At 45.0% G+C, this 26,009-nt stretch overlaps 1 protein-coding gene across 8 annotated transcripts in view; it reads left to right on the top strand.

The window, feature by feature from the left end:
- The window catches only part of ALS2CL (ALS2 C-terminal like), a gene marked incomplete at its 3' end in the record, with an annotated part of 91,942 nt that overhangs the window by 49,529 nt on the left and 16,404 nt on the right, over nt 1-26,009 (top strand). For all 8 annotated transcript variants that reach the window (XM_056518718.1, XM_056518713.1, XM_056518719.1 and 5 more), the window contains 7 exon segments: nt 4,729-4,794; nt 6,708-6,867; nt 7,815-7,934; nt 11,086-11,205; nt 22,769-22,845; nt 22,922-22,988; nt 24,979-25,175. In XM_056518718.1, coding sequence (XP_056374693.1) covers nt 4,729-4,794; nt 6,708-6,867; nt 7,815-7,934; nt 11,086-11,205; nt 22,769-22,845; nt 22,922-22,988; nt 24,979-25,175 — 807 coding nt within the window.

Raw genomic sequence — 26,009 nt, 5'->3', positions numbered from 1 at the left:
CCCACTGTATATATATAGTAGACATTGTCTGATAATATTGTATATTTCCCCCACTGTATATTATATATAGTATATTCCCCCCACTGTATATTATATAGTATATTTCCCCCCACTGATATTATATAGTATATTCCCCCACTGTATAATATAGTATATACCCCCCGCTGTATATTATATATTCCCCCACTGTATATTATATAGTATATTCCCCCCCACTGTATATATATATAGTATATCCCCCCCCCCCCCCACTGTATAATTATATAGTATATTCCCCCCACTGTATATTATATAGTATATTCCCACCACTGTATATTATATAGTATATTCCCCCCACTGTATATTATATAGTATATTCCCCCCACTGTATATTATATAGTATATTCCCCCCACTGATATAGTATCTAGTATAGTTCCGCCGCACTGTATATTATATATTCCCCCCACTGTATATTATATAGTATATATTCCTCCCCACTGTATATTATCTAGTATATTCCCCCCACTGTATATTATATAGTATATTCCCCCCACTGTATATTATATAGTACTATTCCCCCCACTGTATATTATATAGTATATTCCCCCCACTGTATATTATATAGTATATTCCCCCCACTGTATATTATATAGTATGTTCCCCCCCACTGTATATTATATAGTATATTCCCCCCCACTGTATATTATATAGTATATTCCCCCCACTGTATATTATATAGTATATTCCCCCCACTGTATATTATATAGGTATATTTCCCCCCCCCTGTATATTATATAGTATATTCCCCCACTGTATATTATATAGTATATTCCCCCCCACTGTATATTATATAGTATATTTCCCCCACTGTATATTATATAGTATATTCCCCCCACTGTATATTATATAGTATATTCCCCCCCCCCCTGTATATTATATAGTATAATATCTAATTGTTGTATCTCTATTGTTTTTTGCAGTATTGTGTATAGTAATTGTTCATACCAGATATATATTGGGGTCATAGTTCAGTCACCACAGGATTCTACACTCGGGGGTCTCACCCAGTTATTTATAGATAAGTAATAAGAATTAAATATTCAAATACTTTGAACCCCATATGTGTTTGAGGTTTGCACGATGATGGGAGTTGTAGTTGTGCAGCAGGTGGGCATGATGGGAGTTGTAGTTGTGCCGCAGGTAGTCATGATGGGAGTTGTAGTTGTGCAGCAGGTAGTCATGATGGGAGTTGTAGTTGTGCAGCAGGTAGTCATGATGGGAGTTGTAGTTGTGCCAGCAGGTAGTCATGATGGGAGTTGTAGTTGTGCAGCAGGTAGTCATGATGGGAGTTGTAGTTGTGCAGCAGGTGGGCATGATGAGAGTTTTAGTGGTGCAGCAAGGGGGCATGATGGGAGTTGTAGTTGTGCAGCAGGGGGGCATGATGGGAGTTGTAGTTGTGCAGCAGGGGGGCATGATGGGAGTTGTAGTGGAGCAGCAGGTAGTCATGATGGGAGTTGTAGTTGTGCAGCAGGTGGGCGTGATGGAAGTTGTAAGTTGTGCAGCAGGGGTGTGATGGGAGTTGTAGTTGTGCAGCAGGTAGTCATGATGAGGAGTTGTAGTTGTGCAGCAGGTAGTCATGATGGGAGTTGTAGTTGTGCAGCAGGTAGTCATGATGGGAGTTGTAGTTGTGCCGCAGGTGGGCATGATGGGAGTTGTAGTTGTGCCGCAGGTAGTCATGATGGGAGTTGTAGTTGTGCAGCAGGTAGTCATGATGGGAGTTGTAGTTGTGCAGCAGGTATTCATGATGGGAGTTGTAGTTGTGCAGCAGGTAGTCATGATGGGAGTTGTAGTTGTGATGGGAGTTGTAGTTGTGCAGCAGGTAGTCATGATGGGAGTTGTAGTTGTGCAGCAGGTAGTCATGATGGGAGTTGTAGTTGTGCCGCAGGTGGGCATGATGGGAGTTGTAGTTGTGCCGCAGGTAGTCATGATGGGAGTTGTAGTTGTGCAGCAGGTAGCATGATGGGAGTTGTAGTTGTGCAGCAGGTAGTCATGATGGGAGTTGTAGTTGTGCAGCAGTAGTCATGATGGGAGTTGTAGTTGTGCAGCAGGTAGTCATGATGGAGTTGTAGTTGTGCAGCAGGTAGTCATGATGGGAGTTGTAGTTGTGCCGCAGGTGGGCATGATGGGAGTTGTAGTTGTGCCGCAGGTAGTCATGATGGGAGTTGTAGTTGTGCAGCAGGTAGTCATGATGGGAGTTGTAGTTGTGCAGCAGGTAGTCATGATGGGAGTTGTAGTTGTGCAGCAGGTAGTCATGATGGGAGTTGTAGTTGTGCAGCAGGTAGTCATGATGGGAGTTGTAGTTGTGCAGCAGGTAGTCATGATGGGAGTTGTAGTTGTGCCGCAGGTGGGCATGATGGGAGTTGTAGTTGTGCCGCAGGTAGTCATGATGGGAGTTGTAGTTGTGCAGCAGGTAGTCATGATGGGAGTTGTAGTTGTGCAGCAGGTAGTCATGATGGGAGTTGTAGTTGTGCAGCAGGTAGTCATGATGGGAGTTGTAGTTGTGCAGCAGGTAGTCATGATGGAGTTGTAGTTGTGCAGCAGGTAGTCATGATGGGAGTTGTAGTTGTGCAGCAGGTAGTCATGATGGGAGTTGTAGTTGTGCAGCAGGTGGGGAGGCGCAGTCTGTTGGACGCCTCCAGCCGCCTCCTGGTGGTTCCTTATAAATAGCTCAGCTAATCCTGGCACATACTGTAGATGCCTCCGCCATGACGCAGCGCGGTCACATGACCTCTGTCTGAGCTCGCGGAGCACTGGGGTTCCTCTCTGATGCCTCCTGTGTATTTCGAGGAGTTCTTACTCCATATTGTTTATCAGTGATTGAAGTCTAATAGATCTCATTGTGACCTAACACAGCTGAAGGTTTGTTACAGTTGTATCTTATCTACACAATTATGTGGATTGGTAAAGGCTGCCTGGACCCCAGACTAATGCAGTGCTACAAAACTGGATACATTTACCTGCTACACAGCAGCAAACCCTCAGCTGTGGTAACAGGACCAGATCAGGGGGAGATTATCACAAAGAAAAGAAACAACTACTGACAGAAGACATATAACGGTGTAATGTTCATCATCCACAGCAGCACAGAGTATTACAGGCGGTATTATTTATATACATTAGATTGGTCCTATAGGAGACATATAATGGTGTAATGTTCATCATCCACAGCAGCACAGAGTATTACAGGCGGTATTATTTATATACATTAGACTGGTCCTGTAGGAGACATATAACGGTGTAATGTTCATCATCCACAGCAGCACAGAGTATTACAGGCGGTATTATATACATTAGACTGGTCCTGTAGGAGACATATAACGGTGTAATGTTCATCATCCACAGCAGCACAGAGTAGTACAGGCGGTATTTTTTATATACATTAGACTGGTCCTATAGGAGACATATAACGGTGTAATGTTCATTAGTACATCCACAGCAGCACAGAGTATTACAGGCGGTATTATTTATATACATTAGACTGGTCCTGTAGGAGACATATAACGGTGTAATGTTCATCATTCACAGCAGCACAGAGTATTACAGGCGGTATTATTTATATACATTAGATTGGTCCTATAGGAGACATATAACGGTGTAATGTTCATCAGCGCATCCACAGCAGCACAGAGTATTACAGGCGGTATTATTTATATACATTAGACTGGTCCTGTAGGAGACATATAACGGTGTAATGTTCATCATCCACAGCAGCACAGAGTATTACAGGCGGTATTATTTATATACATTAGATTGGTCCTATAGGAGACATATAACGGTGTAATGTTCATCATCCACAGCAGCACAGAGTATTACAGGAGATATTATATACATTAGACTGGTCCTATAGGAGACATATAACGGTGTAATGTTCATCAGTACATCCACAGCAGCACAGAGTATTACAGGCGGTATTATTTATATACATTAGACTGGTCCTATAGGAGACATATAACGGTGTAATGTTCATCATCCACAGCAGCACAGAGTATTATAAACGGTATTATTTATATACATTAGACTGGTCCTATAGGAGACATATAACAGTGTAATGTTCATCAGTACATCCACAGCAGCACAGAGTATTACATGCGGTATTATTTATATACATTAGACTGGTCCTAAAGGAGACATATAACGGTGTAATGTTCATCAGCACAGAGTATTACAGGCGGTATTATTTATATACATTAGATTGGTCCTATAGGAGACATATAACGGTGTAATGTTAATCAGCGCATCCACAGCAGCACAGAGTATTACAGGCGGTATTATTTATATACATTAGATTGGTCCTATAGGAGACATATAACGGTGTAATGTTCATCAGCGCATCCACAGCAGCACAGAGTATTACAGGCGGTATTATTTATATACATTAGATTGGTCCTATAGGAGACATATAACGGTGTAATGTTCATCATCCACAGCAGCACAGAGTATTATAGGCGGTATTATTTATATACATTAGATTGGTCCTATAGGAGACATATAACGGTGTAATGTTCATCAGTACATCCACAGCAGCACAGAGTATTATAGGCGGTATTATTTATATACATTAGACTGGTCCTATAGGAGACATATAACGGTGTAACGTTCAGCCTCATCATTACATCCACAGCAGCACAGAGTATTTATAATGCCTCAGATCACTTGTATCATGTGACCCTCCGCTCTGTTTCCCACAGATACGTTTCGGCATTTACAGATTTTCTGGTGATGAGAGGATTGGAGAAGGCGGCTAAACAGTCCAGGTGAGAAAAGGGACGAGTGAGCGACAAACTTATCCGGTCCTCACCGCACCTCCTGCCGGGGTTGTCACCCAAATTCAAGAGGTGCTACAGGTTGTTTTCTATCTGTATACTGCTGCTATCTCTATGGGATCAGTATATATAGTAGTTATACCCCTCCCCTCCAGCTCTATCTGTATACTGCTGCTATCTCTATGGGATCAGTATATATAGTAGTTATACACCTCCCCTCCAGCTCTATCGGTATACTGCTGCTATCTCTATGGGATCAGTATATATAGTAGTTATACTCCTCCCCTCCAGCTCTGTCTGCATACTGCTTCTATCTCTATGGGATCAGTATATATAGTAGTTATACCCCTCCCCTCCAGCTCTATCTGTATATTGCTGCTATCTCTATGGGATCAGTATATATAGTAGTTATACTCCTCCCCTCCAGCTCTGTCTGTATACTGCTGCTATCTCTATGAGATCAGTATATATAGTAGTTATACTCCTTCCCTCCAGCTCTGTCTGTCTACTGCTGCTATCTCTATGGGATCAGTATATATAGTAGTTATACCCCTCTAGCTCTATCTGTATACTGCTGCTATCTCTATAGGATGAGGATATATAGTAGTTATACACCTCCCCTACCGGCTCTATCTGTATACTACTGCTGCTATCTCTATGGGATCAGTATATAAAGTAGTTATACACTTCACCTCCAGCTATATCTGTATACTGCTGCTATCTCTATAGGATCAGTATATATAGTAGTTATACCCCTCCAGCTCTATCTGTATACTGCTGCTATCTCTATGGGATTTGGATATATAGTGGTTATACACCTTCCCTCCAGCTCTATCTGTATACTGCTGCTATCTCTATGGGATCAGGATATATAGTAGTTATGCACTTCCCCTCCAGCTCTATCTGTATACTGCTGCTATTTCTATAGGATCAGTATATATAGTAGTTATACCCCTCCAGCTCTATCTGTATACTGCTGCTATCTCTATGGGATCAGGATATATAGTAGTTATACACCTCCCCTCCAGCTCTATCTGTATACTGCTGCTATCTCTATGGGATCAGGATATATAGTAGTTATACCCCTCCAGCTCTATCTGTATACTGCTGCTATCTCTATAGGATCAGTATATATAGTAGTTATACCCCCTCCAGCTCTATCTGTATACTGCTGCTATCTCTATGGGATTTGGATATATTGTGGTTATACACCTTCCCTCCAGCTCTATCTGTATACTACTGCCATCTTTATGGGATCAGGATATATAGTAGTTACACCCTCAGCTCTATCTGTATACTGCTGCTATCTCTAGAACTTGTGTTATTGCTGCGTTTTTCCCCACAATGATGTATTTTACCGTAATTGTGCGAACCACAGTAGAACAACCAATGTAAAGTAAAAATGGGTGAAAAATGCAGTAAAATTGAGTGTTTGAACACAACCTATAGACTTCAAATCTTCATAAAAACCTCAGTTAGGATTATAGGTCAGATCAACTTCTTTTTATGACAATAGGAAAATGCATCAAAACTGCACCTTATGTGAACTGACCCCAACCCACTGATGGGTGACCTCCAGAGATGACCCCTCGTATAGTCAGATCTCCATCCTCTATAGGAGTCCAGTATAAACTCTACACATCTGGATGACATAAACCTGTGGAGGACCCCTATAGGTTATACCAGTGTTTGCCATCCAGGGTGCCTCCAGCTGTTGCAAAACAACAACTCCCAGCATGCCCGGACAGCCTTTGGCTGGCACCATGGTTAGCAAACACTGGGTAATACAATCACTATTAGAATACCTGCCATATTATACCAGTCAGGACTCATGGAAAGCTGGGTGACTGCCTGTCTCTTGTTTCTCAGTGACCTGATTGTCCTGTATTTTTTTTTTCTTGCAGCAACTACTGGAAGGGGAATAAGAGGCTCCTCCTGCAGCTGATTGGAGATCAGGAGACCCCCACCCATGTGACCCTGCAGAGGGTCCTCATCGAGCCCTTCAGGAACCATGTGCAGCAATACTCACTACTACTGTCCCGGCTGAACGGAATGCTCTTAAAGGTACAGGGCTATGTAGAGAGAGACTTTTTTTGATTTTCACATCTTCTACCCTAGTCACCTCCACAGCTGCACTCACTATTCTGCTGTTACATCATGTCTTATCCTCCAGAGCTGCACTCACTATTCTGCTGTTACATCATGTCTTATCCTCCAGAGCTGCACTCACTATTCTGCTGTTACATTATGTCTTATCCTCCAGAGCTGCAATCACTATTCTGCTGTTACATCATGTCTTATCCTCCAGAGCTGCACTCACTATTCTGCTGTTACATCATGTCTTATCCTCCAGAGCTGCACTCACTATTCTGCTGTTACATCATGTCTTATCCTCCAGAGCTGCACTCACTATTCTGCTGTTACATCATGTCTTATCCTCCAGAGCTGCACTCACTATTCTGCTGTTACATCATGTCTTATCCTCCAGAGCTGCACTCACTATTCTCCTGTTACATCATGTCTTATCCTCCAGAGCTGCACTCACTATTCTCCTGTTACATCATGTCTTATCCTCTAGAGCTGCACTCACTATTCTGCTGTTACAAAATGTCTTATCCTCTAGAGCTGCACTCACTATTCTGCTGTTACATCATGTCTTATCCTCCAGAGCTGCACTCACTATTCTGCTGCCACATCATGTCTTATCCTCCAGTCACCTCCAGAGCTGCACTCACTATTCTGCTGTCACATCCTGTATTCTCCTTCAGAGCTGCACTCACTATTCTGCTGTCACATCATGTCTTATCCTCCAGTCACCTCCAGAGCTGCATTCACTATTCTGCTGTCACATCCTGTATCCTCCTTCAGAGCTGCACTCACTATTCTGCTGTCACATCATGTCTTATCCTCCAGAGCTGCACTCACTATTCTGCTGTCACATCATGTCTTATTCTCCAGATCTGCACTCACTATTCTGCTGTTATAATATTATCCTGTTTTTTCTCGTACAGGAAGCGTCTCTCGCAGATTCTATCGCCACATATGTGAGATTAGAGACATTTATCAGCCAAGCCCTGGATGAAGCCGCCCAGACCAAAATCCTCTGGAGCTCTGTGTCCAGCAAACTGGTGGTAGGTGGGAGTGGCCTGTACTGGGGGAGGGGATCAAAGGAAAGCGCTCACCGATACACCGGGTTATAGTGCGGGTGAACAGGAGACTGATGTGGGGTCTCGGCAGCTCTACCTACCTGCAGTCCGGAGCCCCGATCCCCTGAAGGTTCCCTCTTCTAGCGCTGACTGATGCTTTGAGGCGGGCCACCGGCTGGATTTAAATATTCATAAGCGCCGGTCACGTGAGCGCTCAGTAGGCACGAGCTGGAAGAGGGGGACCTTCAGAGGATTGGGGCTCCGGACTGCAGGTAGGTAGAGTAGCCGAGACCCCGCATCAGTCTCCTGTTCACCCGCACTATGACCCGGTGTATCATGTTATAATGCGGGAGAACAGGTGACCGTTTTCCTATCATGTGTATATGACGTGTGTTCTGCGTATATAATAGATGTTGTAGGGATTTCCCTCTGGGGTCAGCTCTGGGATCGTCCATGACGGCCGCAGGACACGTTTTCATTTCATTCAGCAGGAAACAACAATTCTTCATGCAGTCCGGCCCCTCGCCAGCTTTATTAGATAAGTTGTAGGAGAAACAAAAACATAACCCAGGAACAAACAAAATCCTAGGCCGTCCAGCCCCTGACCACACAGTCACTTCCCTCTCTGTCCACTGGTGATCTCGTCCACCAGCTCAAAACACAGGTTTCCTGCAACCATTACTCACACACAGGTCTGTCCACTTCACTGGTGGGTCACTCACAGCACCTGACTATCTGCTCCTCACAAAGTGGTGACCCCAGGGTGCAGGATCTCACTTGGAGGAAGACACGTAGCGGCACTTTTTCTCACTCTTCTGGGCACTCACCCTTAGTATCCCGACTTTCCGGCTAGGATCGGGGAATTCTTATAGATCCGGTCGGATGTCCAGACAGTATTACACTGCACACATCCACTTATGTATTTATTTTTTGTCACTCTGTCCATATTTTGTGTTCTGTTTGTTCACAAGGATTTGGTCAGGGTGCGATGCCCTTCTGGGTGTCCCTCCTTCCAGTCTAGGGGAGGTGTGTGTGTCCCTGCTATACGCCGTGGCAGCCCTGCTTTGGCAGGATGCCGAACCGGTTTTACTGGTTCCTTGGTGACAACCTGGTTAAAGGGGTACTCCGATGGAAAACTTTTTATTTAAAATCAACTGATGCCAGAAAGTTAAACAGATTTGTAAATCACTTCTATTAAAAAATCTTAATCCTTCCAGTACTTTTTAGGGGCTGTATACTAAAGAGAAATCCAAAAAAGAAATGCATTTCCTATGATGTCCTGACCACAGTGCTCTCTGCTGACCTCTGCTGTCCATTTTAGGAACTGTCCAGAGCAGCATATGTTTACTATGGGGATTATCTTCTGCTCTGGACAGTTCCTAAAATGGACAGCAGAGGTCAGCAGAGAACACTGTGGTCATGACATCAGAGAAATCAAAAAAGTAAAGCATTTCCTCTGTAGTATACAGCCCCTAAAAAGTACTGGAAGGATTAAGATTTTTTAATAGAAGTAATTTACAAATCTGTTTAACTTTCTGGCACCAGTTGATTTAAAAAAAAAAGGTTTCCACCGGAGTACACCTTTAATGCCTGTTGTCTGCCGGAAACACTTTCGGTCCCTGAGTAGCTTCGGCGAATGGGAACATTGTACCTGGAACCTTGCAGGGGCCTTTTTGCCCGGTGGCGAAGGGTTTGGTTTGTTGGGGGCTTCTCTCCTTTCGGAGAAGGACTTGCGATAGACCAAATCCTCGTACATGTTTTTTTGTGTGAACACTTCAAAAGAAATGTGTGTATTGTGTACAGTTTCTGTATTTTGTGTGTACTGTTTGTATAGTTTGTGTATTGTGTATATGGTATGTGTGTATTGTGTTTATTGTGTGTATAGTTTGTGTATTGTGTGCATGGTATGTGTGTACTGTATTTATTGTGTGTATAGTGTGTATTGTGTTTTTTGTGTGTATGGTATGTGTGTACTGTTTGTGTGTATAGTTTGTGTGTATTGTGTGTACTGTGTTTATTGTGTGTATGGTATGTGTGTACTGTTTGTGTGTATAGATTGTGTGTACTGTGTGTACTGTGTTTATTGTGTGTATGGTATGTGTGTACTGTTTGTGTGTATAGATTGTGTGTACTGTGTGTACTGTGTTTATTGTGTGTATGGTATGTGTGTACTGTTTGTGTGTATAGTTTGTGTGTATTGTGTGTACTGTGTGTATTGTGTGTACTGTGTGTATGGTATGTGTGTATTGTGTGTACTGTGTTTATTGTGTGTATGGTATGTGTGAACTGTTTCTGTGTACTGTGTGTATAGTTTGTGTATTGTGTGCATGGTGTGTGTATTATGTGTATAGTTTGTGTATTGTGTGCATGGTATGTGTGTATTGTGTTTATTGTGTGTATAGTGTGTATTGTGTGTATAGTGTGTGTATTATGTGTATAGTTTGTGTATTGTGTGTATTGTGTACATGGTGTGTGTGTGTATTATGTGTATAGTTTGTGTATTGTGTGCATGGTATGTGTGTATTGTGTTTATTGTGTGTATAGTTTGTGTATTGTGTGCATGGTATGTGTGTATTGTGTTTATTGTGTGTATAGTTTGTGTATTGTGTGCATGGTATGTGTGTATTGTGTTTATTGTGTGTATAGTTTGTGTATTGTGTGCATGGTATGTGTGTATTGTGTGCATGGTATGTGTGTATTGTGTTTATTGTGTGTATAGTTTGTGTATTGTGTGCATGGTATGTGTGTATTGTGTGCATGGTGTGTGTGTATTATGTGTATAGTTTGTGTATTGTGTGCATGGTATGTGTGTATTGTGTGTGTATGGTATGTGTATAGTTTGTGTATTGTGTGCATGGTATGTGTGTATTGTGTGTATTGTGTGTGTATATTGTGTGTTTTGTGTTTATTGTGTGTGTATTATGTGTATAGTGTGTGTATTATGTGTATAGTGTGTGTATTATGTGTATAGTTTGTGTATTGTGTGCATGGTATGTGTGTATTGTGTGTTTTGTGTGTATTGTGTGTGTATATGGTTTGTATGGTCACTATTGATTAGACTATGATAATAAGGTATGACATGTGACTCCACAGAAGGTGAATGGCTGATACATTGTATCCTCTGGATTCTCTGCAGGCCGCACTTTGTACCCCGGAGCGACGTCTACAGGAAGACAGTAGGAATATTCCAGTGACCGTGACTCCGGGCAGATGTGACAGAGTCCTGCTCTTCAGTGATGTGCTGGTCTTCCTGCAGGTGACGACACTGAGCACGCCCACACTACACCCCATGTATCATATTGTTATATCATCCTGTAGGTGGAGGCACTGAGCACGCCCACACTACACCCCATGTATTACATTGTTATATCATCCTGTAGGTGGAGACACTGAGCACGCCCACACTACACCCCATGTATCACATTGTTATATCATCCTGTAGGTGGAGACACTGAGCACGCCCACACTACACCCCATCTATTATGTTGTTATATCATCCTGTAGGTGGAGGCACTGAGCACGCCCACACTACACCCCATGTATTACATTGTTATATCATCCTGTAGGTGGAGACACTGAGCACGCCCACACTACACCCCATCTATTATATTGTTATATCATCCTGTAGGTGGAGGCACTGAGCACGCCCACACTACACCCCATGTATTACATTGTTATATCATCCTGTAGGTGGAGACACTGAGCACGCCCACACTACACCCCATGTATCACATTGTTATATCATCCTGTAGGTGACGACACTGAGCACGCCCACACTACACCCCATGTATCACATTATTATATCATCCTGTAGGTGGAGGCACTGAGCACGCCCACACTACACCCCATGTATCACATTGTTATATCATCCTGTAGGTGACGACACTGAGCACGCCCACATTACACCCCATGTATTACATTGTTATATCATCCTGTAGGTGGAGACACTGAGCACGCCCACACTACACCCCATGTATCACATTGTTATATCATCCTGTAGGTGGAGACACTGAGCACGCCCACACTACACCCCATGTATCACATTGTTATATCATCCTGTAGGTGGAGACACTGAGCACGCCCACACTACACCCCATGTATTACATTGTTATATCATCCTGTAGGTGGAGACACTGAGCACGCCCACACTACACCCCATGTATCACATTATTATATCATCCTGTAGGTGACGACACTGAGCACGCCCACACTACACCCCATGTATTACATTGTTATATCATCCTGTAGGTGGAGACACTGAGCACGCCCACACTACACCCCATGTATTACATTGTTATATCATCCTGTAGGTGGAGACACTGAGCACGCCCACACTACACCCCATCTATTACATTGTTATATCATCCTGCAGGTGGAGACACTGAGCACGCCCACACTACACCCCATGTATCACATTGTTATATCATCCTGTAGGTGGAGACACTGAGCACGCCCACACTACACCCCATCTATTACATTGTTATATCATCCTGCAGGTGGAGACACTGAGCACGCCCACACTACACCCCATGTATCACATTGTTATATCATCCTGTAGGTGGAGGCACTGAGCACGGCCACACTACACCCCATGTATCACATTGTTATATCATCCTGTAGGTGGAGACACTGAGCACGCCCACACTACACCCCATGTATCACATTGTTATATCATCCTGTAGGTGGAGACACTGAGCACGCCCACACTACACCCCATGTATCACATTGTTATATCATCCTGTAGGTGACGACACTGAGCACACTCACACTACACCCCATCTATTATATTGTTATATCATCCTATAGGTGGAGACACTGAGCACGCCCACACTACACCCCATGTATTATATTGTTATATCATGCTGTAGGTGGAGACACTGAGCACGCCCACACTACACCCCATGTATTACATTGTTATATCATCCTGTAGGTGGAGACACTGAGCACGCCCACACTACACCCTATGTATCACATTGTTATATCATCCTGTAGGTGGAGACACTGAGCACGCCCACACTACACCCCATGTATTACATTGTTATATCATCCTGTAGGTGACGACACTGAGCACGCCCACACTACACCCCATGTATTACATTGTTATATCATCCTGTAGGTGGAGACACTGAGCACGCCCACACTACACCCCATGTATTACATTGTTATATCATCCTATAGGAGGAGACACTGAGCACGCCCACACTACACCCCATCTATTATATTGTTATATCATCCTATAGGAGGAGACACTGAGCACGCCCACACTACACCCCATCTATTATATTGTTATATCATCCTATAGGAGGAGACACTGAGCACGCCCACACTACACCCCATGTATTATATTGTTATATCATCCTATAGGTGGAGACACTGAGCACGCCCACACTACACCCCATGTATTACATTGTTATATCATCCTGTAGGTGGAGACACTGAGCACGCCCACACTACACCCCATGTATTACATTGTTATATCATCCTATAGGTGGAGACACTGAGCACGCCCACACTACACCCCATGTATTACATTGTTATATCATCCTGTAGGTGGAGACACTGAGCACGCCCACACTACACCCTATGTATCACATTGTTATATCATCCTGTAGGTGGAGACACTGAGCACGCCCACACTACACCCCATGTATCACATTGTTATATCATCCTATAGGTGGAGACACTGAGCACGCCCACACTACACCCCATGTATTACATTGTTATATCATCCTGCAGGTGACGACACTGAGCACGCCCACACTACACCCCATCTATTATATTGTTATATCATCCTATAGGTGGAGACACTGAGCACGCCCACACTACACCCCATCTATTATATTGTTATATCATCCTATAGGTGGAGACACTGAGCACGTCCACACTACACCCCATGTATCACATTGTTATATCATCCTGTAGGTGGAGACACTGAGCACGCCCACACTACACCCCATGTATTCCATTGTTATATCATCCTGTAGGTGGAGACACTGAGCACGCCCACACTACACCCCAAGTATTACATTGTTATATCATCCTGCAGGTGACGACACTGAGCACGCCCACACTACACCCCATCTATTATATTGTTATATCATCCTATAGGTGGAGACACTGAGCACGCCCACACTACACCCCATGTATTACATTGTTATATCATCCTGTAGGTGGAGACACTGAGCAGTCCCACACTACACCCCATGTATTATATTGTTATATCATCCTGCAGGTGACGACACTGAGCACGCCCACACTACACCCCATCTATTATATTGTTATATCATCCTATAGGTGGAGACACTGAGCACGCCCACACTACACCCCATGTATCACATTATTATATCATCCTATAGGTGGAGACACTGAGCACGCCCACACTACACCCCATGTATCACATTGTTATATCATCCTGTAGGTGGAGACACTGAGCACGCCCACACTACACCCCATGTATTACATTGTTATATCATCCTGTAGATGGAGACACTGAGCACGCCCACACTACACCCCATGTATCACATTATTATATCATCCTATAGGTGGAGACACTGAGCACGCCCACACTACACCCCATGTATTATATTGTTATATCATCCTGTAGGTGGAGACACTGAGCACGCCCACACTACACCCCATGTATTACATTGTTATATCATCCTGTAGGTGGAGACACTGAGCACGCCCACACTACACCCCATGTATCACATTATTATATCATCCTGTAGGTGGAGACACTGAGCACGCCCACACTACACCCCATGTATTACATTGTTATATCATCCTGTAGATGGAGACACTGAGCACGCCCACACTACACCCCATGTATCACATTATTATATCATCCTGCAGGTGACGACACTGAGCACGCCCACACTACACCCCATCTATTATATTGTTATATCATCCTATAGGTGGAGACACTGAGCACGCCCACACTACACCCCATGTATTACATTGTTATATCATCCTGCAGGTGACGACATTGAGCACGCCCACACTACACCCCATCTATTATATTGTTATATCATCCTATAGGTGGAGACACTGAGCACGCCCACACTACACCCCATGTATCACATTATTATATCATCCTATAGGTGGAGACACTGAGCACGCCCACACTACACCCCATGTATTATATTGTTATATCATCCTGTAGGTGGAGACACTGAGCACACCCACACTACACCCCATGTATCACATTGTTATATCATCCTATAGGAGGAGACACTGAGCACGCCCACACTACACCCTATGTATTACATTATTATATCATCCTGTAGGTGGAGACACTGAGCACGCCCACACTACACCCCATCTATTATATTGTTATATCATCCTATAGGTGGAGACACTGAGCACGCCCACACTACACCCCATGTATTACATTGTTATATCATCCTGTAGGTGGAGACACTGAGCACGCCCACACTACACCCCATGTATTACATTGTTATATCATCCTGTAGGTGGAGACACTGAGCACGCCCACACTACACCCCATGTATCACATTGTTATATCATCCTGTAGATGGAGACACTGAGCACGCCCACACTACACCCCATGTATCACATTATTATATCATCCTATAGGTGGAGACACTGAGCACGCCCACACTACACCCCATCTATTATATTGTTATATCATCCTATAGGAGGAGACACTGAGCACGCCCACACTACACCCCATGTATCACATTATTATATCATCCTATAGGAGGAGAGACTGAGCACGCCCACATTACACCCCATGTATCACATTGTTATATCATCCTGTAGGTGGAGACACTGAGCACGCTCACACTACACCCCATGTATTATATTGTTATATCATCCTGTAGGTGGAGACACTGAGCACGCTCACACTACACCCCATGTATCACATTGTTATATCATCCTGTAGGTGGAGACACTGAGCACGCCCACACTACACCCCAAGTATTACATTGTTATATCATCCTGTAGGTGGAGACACTGAGCACGCCCACACTACACCCCATGTATTACATTGTTATATCATCCTGTAGGTGGAGACACTGAGCACGCCCACACTACACCCCATGTATCACATTATTATATCATCCTATAGGTGGAGACACTGAGCACGCCCACACTACACCCCATGTATCACATTGTTATATCATCCTGTAGGTGGAGACACTGAGCACGGCCACACTACACCCCATGTATCACATTGTTATATCATCCTATAGGAGGAGACACTGAGCACGCCCACACTACACCCCATGTATCACAATGTTATATCATCCTGTAGGTGGAGAAACTGAGCACGCCCACACTACACCCCATGTATTATATTGTTATATCATCCTATAGGTGGAGACACTGAGCACGCCCACACTACACCCCATCTATTATATTGTTATATCATCCTATAGGTGGAGACACTGAGCACGCCCACACTACACCCCATGTATTACATTGTTATATCATCCTGTAGGTGGAGACACTGAGCACGCTCACACTACAACCCATGTATTATATTGTTATATCATCCTGTAGGTGGAGACACTGAGCACGCCCACACTACACCCCATGTATCACATTATTATATCATCCTGTAGGTGGAGACACTGAGCACGCCCACACTACACCCCATGTATCACCTTGTTATATCATCCTGTAGGTGACGACACTGAGCACGCCCACATTACACCCCATGTATCACATTGTTATATCATCCTGTAGGTGGAGACACTGAGCACGCCCACACTACACCCCATGTATCACATTGTTATATCATCCTGTAGGTGGAGACACTGAGCACACCCACACTACACCCCATGTATCCCATTATTATATCATCCTGTAGGTGGAGACACTGAGCACTCCCACACTACACTCCATGTATCACATTGTTATATCATCCTATAGGTGGAGACACTGAGCACGTTCACACTACACCCCATGTATTACATTGTTATATCATCCTGTAGGTGGAGACACTGAGCACGCCCACACTACACCCCATGTATTATATTGTTATATCATCCTGTAGGTGGAGACACTGAGCACGCCCACACTACACCCCATGTATTATATTGTTATATCATCCTGTAGGTGGAGACACTGAGCACGTTCACACTACACCCCATGTATCACATTGTTATATCATCCTGTAGGTGGAGACACTGAGCACGCCCACACTACACCCCATGTATTATATTGTTATATCATCCTGTAGGTGGAGACACTGAGCACGCCCACACTACACCCCATGTATCACATTGTTATATCATCCTGTAGGTGGAGACACTGAGCACGCCCACACTACACCCCATGTATTACATTGTTATATCATCCTGTAGGTGGAGACACTGAGCACGCCCACACTACACCCCATGTATTACATTGTTATATCATCCTGTAGGTGGAGACACTGAGCACGCCCACACTACACCCCATGTATTACATTGTTATATCATCCTGTAGGTGGAGACACTGAGCACGCCCACACTACACCCTATGTATTACATTGTTATATCATCCTGTAGGTGGAGACACTGAGCACGCCCACACTACACCCCATGTATCACATTGTTATATCATCCTGTAGGTGGAGACACTGAGCACGCCCACACTACACCCCATGTATCATATTGTTATATCATCCTGTAGGTGGAGACACTGAGCACGCCCACACTACACCCCATGTATTATATTGTTATATCATCCTGTAGGTGGAGACACTGAGCACGCCCACACTACACCCCATGTATCACATTGTTATATCATCCTATAGGTGGAGACACTGAGCACGCCCACACTACACCCCATGTATTACATTATTATATCATCCTGTAGGTGGAGACACTGAGCACGCCCACACTACACCCCATGTATTACATTGTTATATCATCCTGTAGGTGGAGACACTGAGCACACCCACACTACACCCCATGTATTACATTGTTATATCATCCTGTAGGTGGAGACACTGAGCACACCCACACTACACCCCATGTATTATATTGTTATATCATCCTGTAGGTGGAGACACTGAGCACGCCCACACTACACCCCATGTATTATATTGTTATATCATCCTGTAGGTGGAGACACTGAGCACGCCCACACTACACCCCATGTATCACATTGTTATATCATCCTGTAGGTGGAGACACTGAGCACGCCCACACTACACCCCATGTATTACATTGTTATATCATCCTGTAGGTGGAGACACTGAGCACGCCCACACTACACCCCATGTATCACATTGTTATATCATCCTGTAGGTGGAGACACTGAGCACGCCCACACTACACCCCATGTATCATATTGTTATATCATCCTGTAGGTGGAGACACTGAGCACGCCCACACTACACCCCATGTATTATATTGTTATATCATCCTGTAGGTGGAGACACTGAGCACGCCCACACTACACCCCATGTATCACATTGTTATATCATCCTATAGGTGGAGACACTGAGCACGCCCACACTACACCCCATGTATCACATTGTTATATCATCCTGTAGGTGGAGACACTGAGCACGCCCACACTACACCCCATGTATTACATTATTATATCATCCTGTAGGTGGAGACACTGAGCACGCCCACACTACACCCCATGTATCACATTGTTATATCATCCTGTAGGTGGAGACACTGAGCACACCCACACTACACCCCATGTATTACATTGTTATATCATCCTGTAGGTGGAGACACTGAGCACACCCACACTACACCCCATGTATTACATTATTATATCATCCTGTAGGTGACAACACTGAGCACGCCCACACTACACCCCATGTATTATATTGTTATATCATCCTGTAGGTGGAGACACTGAGCACGCCCACACTACACCCCATGTATTACATTGTTATATCATCCTGTAGGTGGAGACACTGAGCACGCCCACACTACACCCCATGTATTACATTATTATATCATCCTGCAGGTGGAGACACTGAGCACGCCCACACTACACCCCATGTATCACATTGTTATATCATCCTGTAGGTGGAGACACTGAGCACGCCCACACTACACCCCATGTATTACATTGTTATATCATCCTGTAGGTGGAGACACTGAGCACACCCACACTACACCCCATGTATTACATTATTATATCATCCTGTAGGTGACAACACTGAGCACGCCCACACTACACCCCATGTATCACATTGTTATATCATCCTGTAGTTGGAGACACTGAGCACGCCCACACTACACCCCATGTATCACATTGTTATATCATCCTGTAGATGGAGACACTGAGCACGCTCACACTACACCCCATGTATTACATTGTTATATCATCCTGTAGGTGGAGACACTAAGCACGCTCACACTACACCCCATATATTACATTGTTATATCATCCTGTAGGTGACAACACTGAGCACGCTCACACTACACCCCATGTATTACATTGTTATATCATCCTGTAGGTGGAGACACTGAGCACGCCCACACTACACCCCATGTATCACATTGTTATATCATCCTGTAGGTGGAGACACTGAGCACGCCCACACTACACCCCATGTATCACATTGTTATATCATCCTGTAGGTGACGACACTGAGCACGCCCACACTACACCCCATGTATCACATTGTTATATCATCCTGCAGGTGACGACACTGAGCACGCCCACACTACACCCCATGTATTATATTGTTATATCATCCTGTAGGTGACAACACTGAGCACGCCCACACTACACCCCATGTATTATATTGTTATATCATCCTGTAGGTGACAACACTGAGCACGCCCACACTACACCCCATGTATTACATTGTTATATCATCCTGTAGGTGGAGACACTGAGCACGCCCACACTACACCCCATGTATCACATTGTTATATCATCCTGTAGGTGGAGACACTGAGCACGCCCACACTACACCCCATGTATTATATTGTTATATCATCCTGTAGGTGGAGACACTGAGCACGCCCACACTACACCCCATCTATTACATTGTTATATCATCCTGTAGGTGGAGACACTGAGCACGCCCACACTACACCCCATGTATCACATTATTATATCATCCTGCAGGTGACGACACTGAGCACGCCCACATTACACCCCATGTATCACATTGTTATATCATCCTGTAGGTGGAGAAACTGAGCATGCCCACACTACACCCCATGTATCACATTGTTATATCATCCTGTAGGTGGAGAAACTGAGCATGCCCACACTACACCCCATGTATCACATTGTTATATCATCCTGTAGGTGGAGACACTGAGCACGCCCACACTACACCCCATGTATTACATTGTTATATCATCCTGTAGGTGGAGACACTGAGCACGCCCACACTACACCCCATGTATTACATTGTTATATCATCCTGTAGGTGGAGGCACTGAGCACGCCCACACTACACCCCATGTATAATATTGTTATATCATCCTGTAGGTGGAGACACTGAGCACGCCCACACTACACCCCATGTATCACATTATTATATCATCCTGTAGGTGGAGACACTGAGCACGCCCACACTACACCCCATGTATTACATTGTTATATCATCCTGTAGGTGGAGACACTGAGCACGCCCACACTACACCCCATGTATCACATTATTATATCATCCTGCAGGTGACGACACTGAGCACGCCCACACTACACCCCATGTATTACATTATTATATCATCCTGTAGGTGGAGACACTGAGCACGCCCACACTACACCCTATGTATCACATTATTATATCATCCTGTAGGTGGAGACACTGAGCACGCCCACACTACACCCCATGTATCACATTGTTATATCATCCTGTAGGTGGAGACACTGAGCACGCCCACACTACACCCCATGTATCACATTGTTATATCATCCTGTAGGTGACGACACTGAGCACGCCCACACTACACCCCATCTATTATATTGTTATATCATCCTGTAGGTGACGACACTGAGCACGCCCACATTACACCCCATGTATTACATTGTTATATCATCCTGCAGGTGGAGACACTGAGCACGCCCACACTACACCCCATGTATCACATTGTTATATCATCCTGTAGGTGACGACACTGAGCACACCCACACTACACCCCATGTATTACATTGTTATATCATCCTGTAGGTGGAGACACTGAGCACGCCCACACTACACCCCATGTATTACATTGTTATATCATCCTGCAGGTGACGACACTGAGCACGCCCACACTACACCCCATGTATCACATTGTTATATCATCCTGTAGGTGGAGACACTGAGCACGCCCACACTACACCCCATCTATTATATTGTTATATCATCCTGTAGGTGACGACACTGAGCACGCCCACATTACACCCCATGTATTACATTGTTATATCATCCTGCAGGTGGAGACACTGAGCACGCCCACACTACACCCCATGTATCACATTGTTATATCATCCTGTAGGTGACGACACTGAGCACACCCACACTACACCCCATGTATTACATTGTTATATCATCCTGTAGGTGGAGACACTGAGCACACCCACACTACACCCCATGTATTACATTGTTATATCATCCTGTAGGTGGAGACACTGAGCACACCCACACTACACCCCATGTATTACATTGTTATATCATCCTGCAGGTGACGACACTGAGCACGCCCACACTACACCCCATGTATCACATTGTTATATCATCCTATAGGAGGAGACACTGAGCCCGCCCACACTACACCCCATCTATTATATTGTCATATCATCCTGTAGGTGGAGACACTGAGCACGCCCACACTACACCCTATGTATTACATTGTTATATCATCCTGTAGGTGGAGGCACTGAGCACGCCCACACTACACCCCATGTATCACATTGTTATATCATCCTGTAGGTGGAGACACTGAGCACGCCCACACTACACCCCATGTATCACATTATTATATCATCCTGTAGGTGGAGACACTGAGCACGCCCACACTACACCCCATGTATTACATTGTTATATCATCCTGTAGGTGGAGACACTGAGCACGCCCACACTACACCCCATGTATCACATTGTTATATCATCCTGTAGGTGGAGACACTGAGCACGCCCACACTACACCCCATGTATTACATTGTTATATCATCCTGTAGGTGGAGACACTGAGCACGCCCACACTACACCCCATGTATTATATTGTTATATCATCCTGTAGGTGGAGACACTGAGCACGCCCACACTACACCCCATGTATCACATTGTTATATCATCCTGTAGGTGGAGACACTGAGCACGCCCACACTACACCCCATGTATAATATTGTTATATCATCCTGTAGGTGGAGACACTGAGCACGCCCACACTACACCCCATGTATCACATTATTATATCATCCTGTAGGTGGAGACACTGAGCACGCCCACACTACACCCCATGTATTATATTGTTATATCATCCTGTAGGTGGAGACACTGAGCACGCCCACACTACACCCCATGTATCACATTATTATATCATCCTGTAGGTGGAGACACTGAGCACGCCCACATTACACCCCATGTATCACATTGTTATATCATCCTGTAGGTGGAGACACTGAGCACAGACGGGGCGGTTCATATATTATACTGTCTGACTCTTTAATCCGCCTATGACTGAGGTTTCCAGGTGACGCTGTGATGTACGTCGCCACCTACTGGCCACAAGATAGATTGTAATACACAACGGTGACAATCCTGGCACATAGGTTATTATGGCGCCTGCTACATCCGCAGGGTCAGCACCAATCACATGACTGCAGCCCCGGAGGATTTTAGGAACTCATGTCCAATGTCTCCATCTGATTAACACTTTCTTGTCTTAAAGGGGAATGAACCTCATATCTGTGACCTGCGCTCGGTCTGGGTGGACACGACAGTGAGACAAAGATCTGATGTGAACAGGTGAGGATGGGATACGGCCCCGTGCTGAGCGACGATTGTCCGGGGGGATGGATCTGACGCTCCTTTTCTGTTGCAGTCATGTGTTGCGGATTGTGACGCCGGAGGAAGAGCTTTTCCTGTCCACGCGGGAACAATCACATCAGGTGACGCAATATTCAATGAAGTTCTGCACCTTCTTCTCCATAGTCAGCGGCTCCACTTGTTTACATGATTGGAATCTTTCCTGTTCATATCCAAAGACTGAAAACTTATACAGACCGAATAATCACAGCTGAGGGTTTGGTACAGTTACATCCAGTTTACATAACCCTGGACCCCAGACTGATACATTGTACATAGCTCGTCCTGCTCTCAGCTGAGATGTGATAATTGTATCCAGTCTAGACAATGCTCTGTGAGCTAAACATCCTGGACCCCAGACTGATACATTGTACATAGCTCGTCCTGCTCTCAGCTGAGAAGTGATACAATTGTATCCAGTCTAGACAATGCTCTGTGAGCTAAACATCCTGGACCCCAGACTGATACATTGTACATAGCTAGTCCTGCTCTCAGCTGAGAAGTGATACAATTGTATCCAGTCTAGACAATGCTCTGTGAGCTAAACATCCTGGACTCCAGACTGATACATTGTACATAGCTAGTCCTGCTCTCAGCTGAGATGTGATAATTGTATCCAGTCTAGACAATGCTCTGTGAGCTAAACATCCTGGACTCCAGACTGATACATTGTACATAGCTAGTCCTGCCCTCAGCTGAGAAGTGATACAATTGTATCCAGTCTAGACAATGCTCTGTGAGCTAAACCTCCTGGACTCCAGACTGATACATTGTACATAGCTAGTCCTGCCCTCAGCTGAGAAGTGATACAATTGTATCCAGTCTAGACAATGCTCTGTGAGCTAAACATCCTGGACCCCAGACTGATACATTGTACATAGCTAGTCCTGCTCTCAGCTGAGAAGTGATACAATTGTATCCAGTCTAGACAATGCTCTGTGAGCTAAACATCCTGGACTCCAGACTGATACATTGTACATAGCTAGTCCTGCTCTCAGCTGAGATGTGATAATTGTATCCAGTCTAGACAATGCTCTGTGAGCTAAACATCCTGGACTCCAGACTGATACATTGTACATAGCTAGTCCTGCCCTCAGCTGAGAAGTGATACAATTGTATCCAGTCTAGACAATGCTCTGTGAGCTAAACCTCCTGGACTCCAGACTGATACATTGTACATAGCTAGTCCTGCCCTCAGCTGAGAAGTGATACAATTGTATCCATTCTAGACAATGCTCTGTGAGCTAAACCTCCTGGACTCCAGACTGATACATTGTACATAGCTCGTCCTGCTCTCAGCTGAGAAGTGATACAATTGTATCCAGTCTACACAATGCTCTGTGAGCTAAACATCCTGGACCCCAGACTGATACATTGTACATAGCTAGTCCAGCTCTCTGCTGAGAAGTGATACAATTGTATCCAGTCTAGACAATGCTCTGTGAGCTAAACATCCTGGACCCCAGACTGATACATTGTACATAGTTAGTCCTGCTCTCAGCTGAGAAGTGATACAATTGTATCCAGTCTAGACAATGCTCTGTGAGCTAAACATCCTGGACCCCAGACTGATACATTGTACATAGTTAGTCCTGCTCTCAGCTGAGAAGTGATACAATTGTATCCAGTCTAGACAATGCTCTGTGAGCTAAACATCCTGGACCCCAGACTGATACATTGTACATAGCTCGTCCTGCTCTCAGCTAAGAAGTGATACAATTATATCTAGTCTAGACAATGCTCTGTGAGCTAAACATCCTGGACTCCAGACTGATACATTGTACATAGCTAGTCCTGCTCTCAGCTGAGAAGTGATACAATTGTATCCAGTCTAGACAATGCTCTGTGAGCTAAACATCCTGGACCCCAGACTGATACATTGTACATAGCTCGTCCTGCTCTCAGCTAAGAAGTGATACAATTGTATCCAGTCTAGACAATGCTCTGTGAGCTAAACATCCCGGACCCCAGACTGATACATTATAACATCCCCCCCCCCAGTCCAGCTGAGGGTTTGTTACTCTGTTTCTGTGTAGTTGTTTCCTATCGTCGCTCTCCTCTCTGCTCTTCTAGGTTCTGTGGTCCTGGAGACTGAACCAGCTGATCCGGCAGAGTCTGGGGGGGAGTCGGGATTTTCCTTTATGGGGGAAAACGGGAGAATCCAGCGACCCCCCGACCTCTCGCCTCTGCACATACACGTACAGGAGTGACGGCAGGTTCAGGAACGCCGTGTACGAGGGGGAAATGTCCTGGGGAAAACCGCATGGCAAGTGAGTCACCTGATCCGGCCGCCATTACATCGGGTCACCCAGCTCTCCCAAACCCTGCATGGAAAACCTACATTGCTTTTCCCTCATATACATTATTATTATCATGTTGTTACGAAACCTTTGGTCGCATTTTGAGTGGATTACAAACTTGCAGGTCGTGCAACTTATTTAAAGGGGTTCTCCGCCCCTAGACATTATATCCTCTATCCAAAGCATAGGGGATAAGATGTCTGATCATGGGGGTCCTGCAGCTGGGACCCCCGATATCTCTGTGTAGCACCCAGAATTCATTTAGAACGCTGTGTGACGGCAGCGGGGCTGTGATGTCACGACCATGCCGCCCTCGTTGCAAGTCTATGGGAGGGGGGGTGTTGTGATGTCATAAGGGGGCGTGGTCATGACATCACGTCCCCCTGTTGCAGGCTCCAAGCGTTCGAAACAAAATGTTCCAAACCATGGGGCAGCGGAGTACCCCTTTAAGACTGATATTTTGCACTTTGTGCTCGCTTTTGTGGTGAGGGCAGATGAAGTAACCCTAGGGGCAGATGTCATTAATCCCTTGTGTTCGTGACGCCAGGGCGTGGTTTATCCTCTATGCCACCCAAAGGTATACCGCTGGATCCTGGGCTAGGCACGGGGGCAAATAATGACTCCGACGCCAAGTTACAGGACAGCGGCAGCTTTACGGAGTCAGACAGGTGTAATAGTCCATACAGCTTGGCCAGGCCCACGGAGGTGAACAGTGACTTCAGAGACCTCAGGGCTTGCTGGGACTTATGGTGGACGGGGACAATTTGATGCAGGGCCACGCTGACTTGATACAGAATACTTGAC

The sequence above is a fragment of the Hyla sarda genome, chromosome 5, assembly GCF_029499605.1.
Source record: "Hyla sarda isolate aHylSar1 chromosome 5, aHylSar1.hap1, whole genome shotgun sequence".
Lineage (NCBI taxonomy): Eukaryota > Metazoa > Chordata > Amphibia > Anura > Hylidae > Hyla > Hyla sarda.
This window is presented reverse-complemented; position numbering and strand designations above follow the sequence as displayed.